Source organism: Epinephelus moara, chromosome 24, assembly GCF_006386435.1.
Source record: "Epinephelus moara isolate mb chromosome 24, YSFRI_EMoa_1.0, whole genome shotgun sequence".
Lineage (NCBI taxonomy): Eukaryota > Metazoa > Chordata > Actinopteri > Perciformes > Serranidae > Epinephelus > Epinephelus moara.
Genome location: NC_065529.1, coordinates 26,798,102 through 26,810,299, shown reverse-complemented (window position 1 = coordinate 26,810,299; position 12,198 = coordinate 26,798,102). Strand labels below are relative to the sequence as shown.

The following is a 12,198-nucleotide window of genomic DNA, read 5'->3' as shown; positions in this document are numbered from 1 at the left end:
TAAGACAATTTTCCCTTCAAACTAAAAAAACAATCCGGTTTGTTTCTTCTTTCTCTGCCTCGGAAAAGCACATTAAAGTTCAAACACACTTTCAGAGTAAACAGTACACACGCAGAGGATGAGCTTAAAGCTTAAAGGTATGAGTCACCCAACGAGGAGACACAACAGGGTGAGCTTCTGCTGACCAGCACTGCATGTCTGTATGGTCAGTGTTAAGCTGCTGCGGAACAACTAGGATTTCTGCTCCAGCTGCAGAGTTTCACTGAACTGTCTGCACATTATCAGCCATACAGTAACTTTGCCTCAATAAAACAGTGTAAACAGTAAATTTGTTTTATTAAAGACATTAATTAGATGAATTTCCCTATGGGGACAATAACGTATATCGTATCGCATCGTACCACATCACATCGTATCGTATCATATTGTAATTACCTGATAAGAATAAGAAAACAAGATCCTGAGAAGGCATTCAAAGCTGGATTTTGGTGCTTGACAGTTTCTGTTATTCTGTTGTGAACACATTTTTTCTGTATCACAAAGCTATTAAGAGTTCACCTTTTGCTTCTGTTTATTTGTCAGGCAGAAACACATAGTTTTTGTCAGCAGGCACTGTGAAGAGGTCATACACATTGCCAGGTAAGTCATCGTACTGTGGGCTGATACTGGCAGCCAACACTGCAGGAGCTCTGAGCAAGGGTAGGATGATGTATTTGTCAATATGGTGGTTTAATGGACTGCATACATCATCAGGACAGACTGGACGACCGCATCAACAGTGGCAACATTTCCTTTAAGTGGTGTATTTAGTCACTTGTACTGCATGAATGTGACCAGTGTAACAAAACTGAGGGTGTCAGAGATGATCCTATGTTGTTTTATTTCAAAATTAAGGTCATAATGCCATTTTAGTGTGTTTTTATGTGTTATGCATTTATGTTTAAGACAGTGTGAATGTTAAAGGGACAGTTTACCCCAAAATCATTAATACTTAATCTTCCTCTAACCTGTAGTGCTGTCAGTAAATCTAGATTGTTTTGGTGTCAGTTGTCGAGTGTTGGAGATATCGGCTGCCTTCTCTCCAATATAATGGAACAAGATGGCGCTTGGCTCGTGGTGCTCAAAGCACCAAAACAATACTTTAAAAGTTGAACTGCAATGTGTTTTTCCAGAAATCATGATCCAGTTACTACAGATAATCCACAGACCTTGTTGTGAGCATTTTCATGTAGGAACTATTTTCTCTCTACCGAACAACACCCACCGGCTGTATCACCGCGCAGAAGGAAGCGTGCATCTACTCATGAACAAGAGGCTTGTGCTTGTGACAGCACAAGAAGTGAATATTCTCCTCAGCTGAGCTGTAACGTCAGCTAACTCAGCGGTGCTAGCAATAGATGTACGATAGATGTAATAGATGTACAATGATACAGTTGGTGGGTGTAGTTTAAGGCTGTGTATTGACAAGAATCTGGCAATGCAATATGTATCACGATACAGGGGTTACAGGTATTTGCTTACGCCCTTAGTGTATTTCTGTAGACAGAAAATAGTTCCTACATTAAACTGCTCGCAAAAATGTCTGTTGGTTATCTTGAGCAACCGGCTCTTGATTTCTGAGTTTTTCAAATGTATTTTTTGGCATTTTGAGCACCACAAGCCGGGGGTCATCTAGTTCCATTATATTCAACAGAGGGCCGACATCTCTATGGCCAAAATCTCTAACATTCGGCAACTCACACTAAGACAATCTAAATGAATAAGTAGCACTACAGGTAGGAGGAAAAATATGTAGTCTTGATTTCTGGGATTGAACTGTCCCTTTAAGTCATCAGGACTCTAATCTACAACCCTTTACAAACAGGTCACATCACAAAAGAGACATTGAAAAAAAGTCCTGTTTTTATTGTTGTGAGGTCAGAACATGACAGTGTGCTGCTGTTTTGTTGACAACACTGAAATGAAAAGCTGAACAATAAATAAGCTGTAAGCTTTTCAGTAAATACTGTAGTTACGGTGTAATGTTGCCAGCATACAACTAAAAAAATACATAGACCCTTTTCCTTCCTAGTTCTCGTAAAATACTGGAACTAACAGGGCTTCGTTTCTGTAAACAAACATACAGTGGAAGATAAATAACAGGACTTACATAAGACTTACATAATAAATATGTTTAAATAGAAAATAAATACATCTCAGTAAGATTACATCGGCACAGTACATGTAATAAATGCCTCTCATGAAATATGATTCAAGGCTTTCTTCTGAGAAATCCAAACACTTAATTACGGAGCACTGACACTCAGATAAAACGGATGTGCGGCACGTGTGTCGCTGATGAATTTAAATGAGCAGAAAGCAAAGAGGCAGCAGAATGAGCTCCTGCTCCAATGATTCAAATCTCACTTTAACACCTGGCTCCCACTTAACAGCCATTACTTTTGTCGTACTGTCAACTGCTGTTGTTTTTATAATGAAGGGTGTGTTTTATTATGGCATGATGTGATCTCAATAAAAGATCCACTTACATGAAATGTGTTTCATATTTCTCTCCCTCCCACAAAACATGACTGCTAGTGATGCTACATCAGATAAACAAACATCATCGTCCATTTAAGTCACCGCACAGATGATACAAATGTCCCTGTATGCTGTTGTCTTATCGTACACGTTACATCATTCACCCTGTTTTTCAGGGTGTTTGAGCGCCCCAGGGTAGCTGAGCCCAACACACGGGACCAAGTTAAACCCAATGAATCTAATGTTTGCAATAGTGTTTTGACTTTTTGCTAAACTTCTAATGTGCAACCACAAATAACTTCACAGCAATATACTTCTGAGAAAGTCCCACATGTAACCACATCAACATAGTTAGCAAACAGGCAATACAAAATCACAAAAAGTTAGTTGGTTATATACAAAATGTAATTGAATACTACCATAATGATGTATTACTGTCCTAAAACTGCTACCCTTATCTAAAGAACATGACGATTCCTTTGAGTCTTGCTTGTGTTAATGCAGCCGTGATATTGCAATATTGATATGCATTTATTTGTCCTTCATTTTACAAAAATTATTTCATTAGCATTTTTTCTGGACTGTCCCAAGATGCATTTTGTTCCTTTGGATCAAATGAGTGCAGAGTATATTCTCTAATGTTTGTATGTGAAGACATCAAGCCACGAATCACAGAAAAGTATGTGGTTTCTAAAACAATACAAATAGACTGAGGTGGAAACTGCTACAATGACTTTATAACCACAATTGTATTTTCTTGTTCTCAACAAATCACAAAATGACCTTAAATGTAGAGGGGGTAGACAAAATAATGGAGACACCATCAATTCGCAACCTAGTAACAACGCTACAAAACTCGGTCTCGATGAGGATAGAGGATAGAACCAGCAGGTGATTAGCTTAGCTTCCCGCGAGGGGTAGGGGTGTCCCAATTCCTTTTTGCCTGTATGGGTAGGGGACATAACAAGGGGTAGTGGGTATGAAACTAGCCCGTCGGAGTGAGGGATTTCAGATGCTGACTTGCCAGCGAAGGGTAGACGTCGCCATGGCTACCACTGATCAAGAGACGGGGGAAAAAGTTCATACACAGCCGTTGTCAGGTTGCTTGTTAGCTAGCTAGCTAGCTCGCACTATCTGGTGTCTGTCATCTGTCCTGTTCTGCAAAATTGTCAGATTTTTCACATTACGATAACTTGCCAGCTAGTATAACCATGCTGCCTCATAATGTTAGCTGGTTAGCTAGCTATCTAGCTAGCAGAAGTCCCCTGTCGTCTGTCGTTCATCAAACGAAGCATGATGAATAATGCAGACGCAATCGGTAGGATTAACTCAACTGGAAACTCCATTGTAGATGCCGGTTGGAAATGTAGATGGCTTGCAGCTTCCTGTTTAAAATAGTTACGTATGCGTGAACGCAACCGATGCGGTGAGGTAGTGAGTGGTGTCCCAATTCCTAGGGAAAGATTTCCCCTACCCCTACCCCTCGTTGCTTCATTTCACGGGCCAAGGGGTAGTGGGCAAGCGCTAGGGGTAGGGCCAAGGGCTAAGGGGTAGTAGACAAGGGGGGGTATTAGGATTGGGCCTAAATCTTGCCAACACCACGAGGGCGCCAGAGATGCCAGGAAGTAACTACATCCAGCCAGAAAATAGTCCATAAAAACCCATGGATGTATTGAGGCCTTTTCCACATACACGGATATTTGAACTCGTTTCTATGAGTTTTTACCTTTTGTCTACACAAAATAGTGTTTTAGGTCTAAAAACTGACCTTCTGTAAAACTGCTTCCAGGATGAGGATTTCAAAAACATTTCAGTGTTGACATGTAGACAGGCAAAACTGAGTTTAGGGCTCGTAACATTAGAGCGTGCGCCGTTTTCTCCTTTATGGGGCATCACACATGAGCATTTTGTGCAGTGGCAGACGTGACAGAAATAGTGCTGGTTCATATCTCGCTAACAGGGCTTTTAACACGCTAACACATAAATGCACAGTTGGTCTTCCACTATACAGAGGAGCAGAGGTGTCAGAAAGTGCTATAGGGGTCACGGCTCCAGAGAGCCTTCCGGTAATAGAAAAAAAAATCAATTTCCGAGATACCCATGAACATGTGGCCTGGGCCTATGAGAGTTGGATACATTATTGGAGGTGTGCCCCAATGATTCCTATGAAAGTTGCTGAGTGATGCATGATGCCAATAAAGTTCAAGTGCGGAGGTATAAAAGTACTCTGATCCTCTGCACTGTTGAGCCCATAGAGCAATCGCACTACAGACTTTCATGAGCTTCCAGTTTAGCGCTCAGCTGAATGGGGATAAAATGATTTTATCGTGCAGCTCTTCTAGACTTTCGAAATGTTATCAAACTGAATGAATCAAATTCTGATGGTGAAACGAATCTTATCAAGGGTGTTGTGACGGTCAAATAAATGGAGCCACTAATTTACAGGCATGTCTTTTACAATGTAACTCTATGGGAAATAGTCTCTTTGGGCCCAGTGGCATCACATGACGGACCAGGAAGTCGTAATTTCATTGTTTGGCCACTACAAGAATGAGCTTCAAAGCCTGGAGCACTTCCTGGGGGCGTAGCATCTAGTTGAGTCAACATCTCTCACACTATATTGTCAGGTGTCCCTGTTATTTTGTCTACCCCCTCTGTCTCTCAGGTTGATTTTACATCACACATCACACTTTCTGATCCCCCTGACTGTTAACATATCAGACCCTCAGTGCCTCCTGCTGTGCCTTGATCAGACCCAGGCGTGGACGCTGCTCGCCCAGTCCGACAGCTGCCCTCTGTACCAGGCGCGTGTGATCGGCTGAATGAGGAGCAGGAGTCGAAACCTTCGGAGCAGCCCGCAGAAGACGGCGGCTGCCACAACCACGAGTGGGGACATCATCACGAAGCCCAGGATGATGAGGGCGGAGCAGCTGTTGTCGTCAAGGTAACGGCAGATGGCAGAGGGGGCGTCAAGGACCTACGAGGACAAAGGCAGAGGGAGACCATAAAAGTAGACAGGAGGGCTCCGGAGGACATGATGAACATTTTGGCATCAGGAGGAGCTGCTCCTCCACTGTCACAGAGAAAATAGGTGGGATTTGTTATCCGTGTGTGTGTGTGTGTGTGTGTGTGTGTGTGTGTGTGTGGTGTGTGTGTGTGTGTGTGTGTGTGTGTGTGTGTGTGTTAACATATGCTCAAGGTGCAGAAGTGGGACAGTGTGTGTAGTGGACTGTGACAGAGTTTCTCCCAGCCTCCCTCTACAGTTCCGATAAGCAGCGGCTCAGTAGCTGTCAGTAACCCTCTGAGCTGTCAATCACCTTGTGAGGGCGGGAGGCGAGAGGGAGGAGTTAGACCAGAGAGAAGAGCGATGGAAACTATAGAAAGATGTAACACTGGCAGCTGCAAAGAGTGCACAATGACATCCTCACAAAAGCATACACCAAAGTTACACACAGACACATGAATTACACTCACATATATTCTCTGTCAAACATACTCAGAACGATTTTGGTTACATCCGAGGCTTTTTCCAAACGATTTCCTATTGTAAGCATTTTCAAAACGAGCTTCACCCCCGACAAATGCACCCTAGCAACAGCAGTGTTAAACACTTACGAGCACACGCACACACGCAGACACAGAGACACACCTCAGTCAAGTGCACACTGTGCTTTCAGCGAGTACATTTTCCTCCTCAGCGTGCTGTCAGTGTGTCTGTGCACAGCTGGCGCTGGCACCAAATCAGACAGCCTTGTCTGCTCAGTGGGGCTCTCTCCCCGTGCTCAGTCTGTCGCCACAATGGGGAGAGCTCTCTGACTGACAATGTCTGTAATTGTTTGCTCTGAACTGACATTTGCTCTGGCCTAATCACGATTATAGTCTTGTTGCAGGAGCACACTTTGCATGTTCTTAATTTGCCTGCTCTGTCATACGGCTGCGGCTTCAGAAACTGAAAAAACCCCAGCTGTATCGAGGGTGAGGATGTGATGTTATGACCTGTCCGGTGAGCCGAGCCAAGTAGACCTTTACAGCATGATGCCTAGACTCATCATATTTTACTGATGATCTGTCTGCCCCTCATGTGACTCACCAAAAAATGAGTCGCACCCATAAAACACTGTCTGACATGCCCAAACATTCAAGTTAATCATTATCTTTTTGGACAAGCTTCTTGTTGATGATAAAAAACCAATGAGTATAAATGTGAAAAAAAAACATCTTGAATACCTCTGAAGAGAAGGCGTCAGGTAAAGAGGCATAACCTTTGCTGCCAAAAAGACTTTCCCTTAAGGCTGTGATTGTTTCCCTCTATGACTCCAGGTGTCTTAATGAGGAATAACCCTCCCACTCTCTGTACGGCATGGGCTTACTTGCCTAAACTTCAAAGTCAAAAGAGGCTGAGTGCAGATTCCTTATTATGAATGATTTGTAAACTTACTCTCAGGTTGGCACAGAGTGCTATCATTTATGAGCAGCACTAAATATTTTTAAGCCACTTGGGGGCAGCAGAAACGAGCTGTAAACACAACACTGACATAGCGACACATTTTAAAGGGAGACACCACCCAAATTAAGGTTTCCAATATTTTATTTCCATGACTGAGAAAAGTTCAATCGGCATTTGTGAACATGTGCTACTCTCTCTCAAATCTAGAAACCAGGGAGTCTCAAACTTGTGATATCATCAAGCCCTGACACACCAAGCCAAGGGTAGGCCATTGGTCAATGTTGGGTCATCAAAGAGCATCTGTTGCTCTAGTTTTTGCGGTGTGTCATGCACCGTTAGCACTAGTCGGCCCTTGTCTGCTTTTTTTCGGCAGATTCATCATGTTGAATCTGTGTCGCAGAAGCTTGAACCTGTCGGTGTATGAAATCACTCTGATTGTCAGTTCAGCTCAGCCCACAGGAAGTGAAACGGAAGTGAGGAAAGCAAACAAACGACTAATCACAAGAGGGCTGTGTTGTTGTTCGCTGGCGCACAGTAAACATGGTTTGCTCTTTCAACTTCAGGTTGGGTTGTTAATGTTCTAACTGGCTAACTAGCATCTTGAATCTATCCTGTCGTTCTTCTGCCTCCCTTTTTGGATGACGAATACAGACTGCCGCCACCTGCTGGCATAGAGAGTTATTTCATCTCACATGGGTGTAAAAGGTACGTGCTTGTTGGTCGTTGGCTGCAGTCTTTGCGGTGTGTTCAAGTGCAACTTTTTGGCTGAAACACAGGCAACGTGAGGCCATGCAACAGTTGGCCTTTATCGTCAACAGTTCATGGATGTCTTTTTGGTGTGTCTGGGCCTTAAAGTCTGGAGCTGCTCCACAGACAACGAATGGGAGTCAGATTTTTCACTTGGACTGCACTTGTATAGTGGTTTTCCAGTCTTCCCACCACTTAAAGTGCTTTTAGGCTATATGTCACAATCACCCATTCATACACACAATCACCCACTGGTGCCACCTGCTACTCAGAAACCAAACACACACTCAGGCACCGATGGGACACCCATCAGGAGTGATTTGGGGTTCAGTTTCTTGCCCAAGGATACAACACGCTCACAGCTGCCCCATACTGTGGATCCACAGAATGTTTGTTTTCTTTTTTATACCCAAATGAGCTTTATTCTGTTGTAGTGTTCTCAGCTGTGAAACAGACAATGCACCCATAGTCAGAGCATTCCCCTGGGTGCTGTGTGCGTCATCTAGAAAATCTTCCACTAATCATTGTCTATGGAGCAGCTCCAGACTTTACACCCTGTCACATCACAAATTTGAGTTTAAGCTCTCTAGGTTTTGGATTTGAGAGAGAGCTGTTCATGTTAACTAACATTTTTGGACTGACTTAGACCACAGAAATAATGTCTGAATTTCGGCATATTGGCATAGTTCGACTTTAAGTTGACATGTCGTACTTGTTGGTAAACTTCGTCCAGCAGTTAAGGAGCAACATTCATTTGCAGCAGTGTTTGTGTCCACATGATGAATGTCCCATATTCATTCAGCTCCTGAGAAAAACAGCTGCGTCTTCAGCTGATAAATGCTCCACTACGTTCACCAGCTCACTAACTGTGTCTGTCTGTCTGTCACACGGTGCTTTTTCTTATTCTGAAAACAGCTGTTTGCTGTGGCTGGAAACACCAGGCTGAGGATAATTATCTGTGGGTTTGTCACTATGAGTGACATCTTTCACACTGCATAGTCATTTGATCTATTGTTATTATAAAAACACAGACTATAGCAGCTTTAATAATCCTCGACAGCTGCATAAAAGTTCCTGCTTTCCAGGAACTGGGAGGAAACATTTCATGCAACAGAGGGGAGGGAAACTGAGGGGAACTTACAGACAATGATAATCAGTTCAAGGTTTGTTAACTGACAGCAAAGAGTGACAGGAATCATGAGGGTGTCGTGCACCAAAGGTTCCCTCTATGACTCAGATTGGAGCGTAAGCAATTTCAAGCATTTTGACGTTTACATACAGTCTCTTTCAAAATAAATGCATTACGTTTGTACAACAATGCGAATTGACGTTTTTTTCCTCCAACAACCAACATACGTTGTTAGGTTTAGGAAAAAAGAACAGGGTTTGGCTTTATTATCCTATGGGATGCGAACACCGCTCTCCCAGTTGAAAGACTGTGTTTCTTGGTGTTTCTTAAACTATGACTGCAACTGGCCGCATACCATGCCGATATTAAAGGACTGCTTTTTCATCAGTGTCTGACGCCACAAGTCACTGCCCAAGCGCTGGATTTCGACGACTTCAGAGTGAGACCGGGTTGATGGAAAACTCGAGGAAAGAGAAAAGAGGTGAAATACAACAAAGGTCAAACCTGAAATCAAACCAGCAACGTCGCAATCACATGTTACGTGTCTTAGACCAATACCTGGACATTTAAGAAGCTCTTAAAGCCATGTCCAGCATGATGATTAGTCACTTATATGGTTGCTATGGGCAACTGGATCTAAACATGTGAAGATTATTGTTCAATAAACATTAGAGGTGGTGGAAAGAATTGATGCAGGATATATCCTGCGAGACAAAACAGCACAGGGAAAATAGGTATTATATTTTAGATTATTAACATTTTTAAATATGCATCTTGTTACAAATACCTGCAGTAGTACAGTCGTTCACATACTGTATTCTGTATGTTTGCGTCCTATGAATCAGAACATCTCATAGAGATTAATACAGAAACAGTTGTGTCAGCATGTCCAGTTTGCATACAGAATGTGTTGTGGTTTTACACTAAGTCTACTTGGCAGTCGCATTTGCTGCAAAGTAAATGAGTGGATTTTTATGAGACCAAAGAGACAAAAATGACTAATCTTCTGGAACATAATTTGTGCCGAAAATGTAATAAACTGCAAAATATTACATTGCACAACACAAATAACCCAAATCTTTATCCTATTATTATAGATTGTGAAAATAATGAGCTCTGGGGCCAACAGGGATTCCTGCCACTAGTAGAGAGTATCCTGTATCTGATGTTGTAGTCAGGATCTTATGCCAGTGAATCAGTGTCCAAATCAGCCCAGTATCTTCTGACTAATCATCCAGGAAGCAGGATTATCTCAGATGCAACTTTACAACCTGAATTTTTTAGCTCAAGTCCCACCAGTGGGTCAGCAATAACAATAAACTCCTCCTCTCAGCTTAATTGCCACAAACCGAATAAACAACAGAGTTTTATCTCACCCTGGAGTGGCAGAGGAAACCGGCGTACAGCAGCAGCACTGCAGGCAGCAGCACCACGGAGAAGACCACAGCCAGGAGCAGAGCGCTGGCTAAGATGATACACAGGTCCCAGAGGATGAGAGCTGCCCCACAGGCCACGCAGCCACATCTGCCCCTGCGGCTGCCCCATGCGCTGCCCCCGCTGTGGGCCACAGGAGGGGGCAGCATCTTCACCCCCTCCCCGACCCAGAACTCCTCCTCTTTCTCCTCCTCGCCAGACCCGCCATCGTCCAAGTCCACGTCCATACCACACATCCTGAGGCGGAGAGAGAGACAAAGAGAGAGGGTGAATTGTTGTGATTCAGACTGCAGGATGGTTACAGGCAACAACTGACACATCCCTGGACTTGTTAATGTTTAATGAAGTAAAAGAGATGATGCTTGCAAAACATTACTGCACCTTTTTGATAAAATCTGTATTAAAGTCATAGAAAAAGAAGTTCTTTAACATATTTACGTTAAATCATTCAGTTTTTTAGCTTTTTATCACATTCATGTTGAATCACACTTGGTCTGTATCTCTTCCCGGCTGCATCCATATATTTTTTGCACATGCTGAATTATAAAAACATTAAAAAAGATAGTGAGGCACAGACTGAGCCCCGTCCCCTCACCGCCTGCTCCTTTTTTCCATCCAGGCAGCCAATAACTCATTAGATTATTTAAATGAGGAACCTATAGCCTGCTTTGACTTTACATAGGCCACACACACACACANTCGATCTCATCGATCAGAGCTTTGTCACTACAGCCAGGACTGTGTGCCAATACATTTTAAAGTGAATCAGTGAATCAATGAACGACCTGCTGATGAGCTGCAGACACACACCAGGAGCCAGGAGCATCACACTGGACAGGACACATGCTTCAGCGCACCTCAATCATGACCTGAATACATATTTCGCTTTGCTTTTTTGTTTCTCCTTCACCCTGATCAATAAATTAATATAAATTAGCTGTTTATATTTTACTTTACACTTCCGGTGGCTTACTCTGCTTTTTCTGTCTGGAAAATGTTAAACCCTGGTGACACAAGCATATGATAAAGTAGTCCTGTGTATCTTATAATAAAAACAGGTTATGAATGGGAATTGTATTGCCTACCTCCAAGTACAAATCCCGGTAATCCCTCCGGTGTGTTTGAGCTCCTCTCCCGGTGATCCACCCGGACCTCTTAATTTTACAACAAAATAAAATCAACACGTGTGTGCGTGTGTGTGTGTGTGTGTGTGTGTGTGTGTGTGTGTGTGTGTGTGTGTGAGGAGCAGCGGAGAGGAGCACCTGTGAGTTGAACCCTGCGCTGCTGCTGTGTGAGGAGCCTCAGTGCGTCTGTGGGAGCGAGCGACTCCGGGGCCGCGCGCACTATCGTTAAGTGCGCGCTCACGCGGTCTCACAACAATTACATCTCCAGCCTAAAGAAAACATATAGTTTTGACTGATATCGCAGTGGTGTTGATTTAGATATGTAAACACAACACACGTGAACGCATCTGTGCAGCTGCAACACGAACATACAGATTAATGTGAAGCAAAATGAAGCATCACAAAGGGGTGGGCTGAGTGTCACACTTCTACGTCACTGCTGTACATTTTCTGGCAACACATAACCCTTTATCATGGGTTTACACATCAGCTGCACATACATTGTGGAGAACAACTTCTGGGTTGCCAGGTTGTGCAGGTTCCTTTACACATGTTAAGAGTGACCTGTGTGAAAATCAATATATCAGTTCATTGAAAAGTTGTTCAGAATACACGAGTAGAGACTTGATGGGTTGTTTTTACCCCCTGAAATTAATTAGGCCCACTAAGACATTTTTATTTCCATAATTGAAACTTGACACCATTTTGTTAATGAAAGAATGTGTAAAAAGTCTCCTGAAACTGACAGCATCCAATCAAGCTGCAGGGAAGAACCATGAAGAACAAACACGATGTGA

The 12,198-nt window shown here is 43.1% G+C and overlaps 2 protein-coding genes across 3 annotated transcripts in view; both read right to left on the bottom strand.

The window, feature by feature from the left end:
* Nucleotides 1–12,198, bottom strand: part of sdhb (succinate dehydrogenase complex, subunit B, iron sulfur (Ip)) — a 197,114-nt gene that overhangs the window by 117,272 nt on the left and 67,644 nt on the right. The window lies entirely within an intron of this gene.
* LOC126385672 (transmembrane protein 88) lies at nucleotides 1,889–11,749 on the bottom strand. 2 transcript variants are annotated; one of them, XM_050037533.1, is made up of 4 exons: nucleotides 11,540–11,749; nucleotides 11,363–11,431; nucleotides 10,220–10,514; nucleotides 1,889–5,497 (listed from the first exon to the last, which is right to left on the bottom strand). In XM_050037533.1, exons 3-4 carry the CDS (start codon nucleotides 10,511–10,513, stop codon nucleotides 5,270–5,272), a joined length of 522 nt encoding a protein of 173 aa, XP_049893490.1. In that variant the 5' UTR covers nucleotide 10,514; nucleotides 11,363–11,431; nucleotides 11,540–11,749; the 3' UTR covers nucleotides 1,889–5,269. The 2 variants fall into 2 exon arrangements, with proteins under 2 accessions (XP_049893490.1, XP_049893489.1); XM_050037532.1 differs by lacking the exon at nucleotides 11,540–11,749 and having other exon boundaries at nucleotides 11,363–11,533.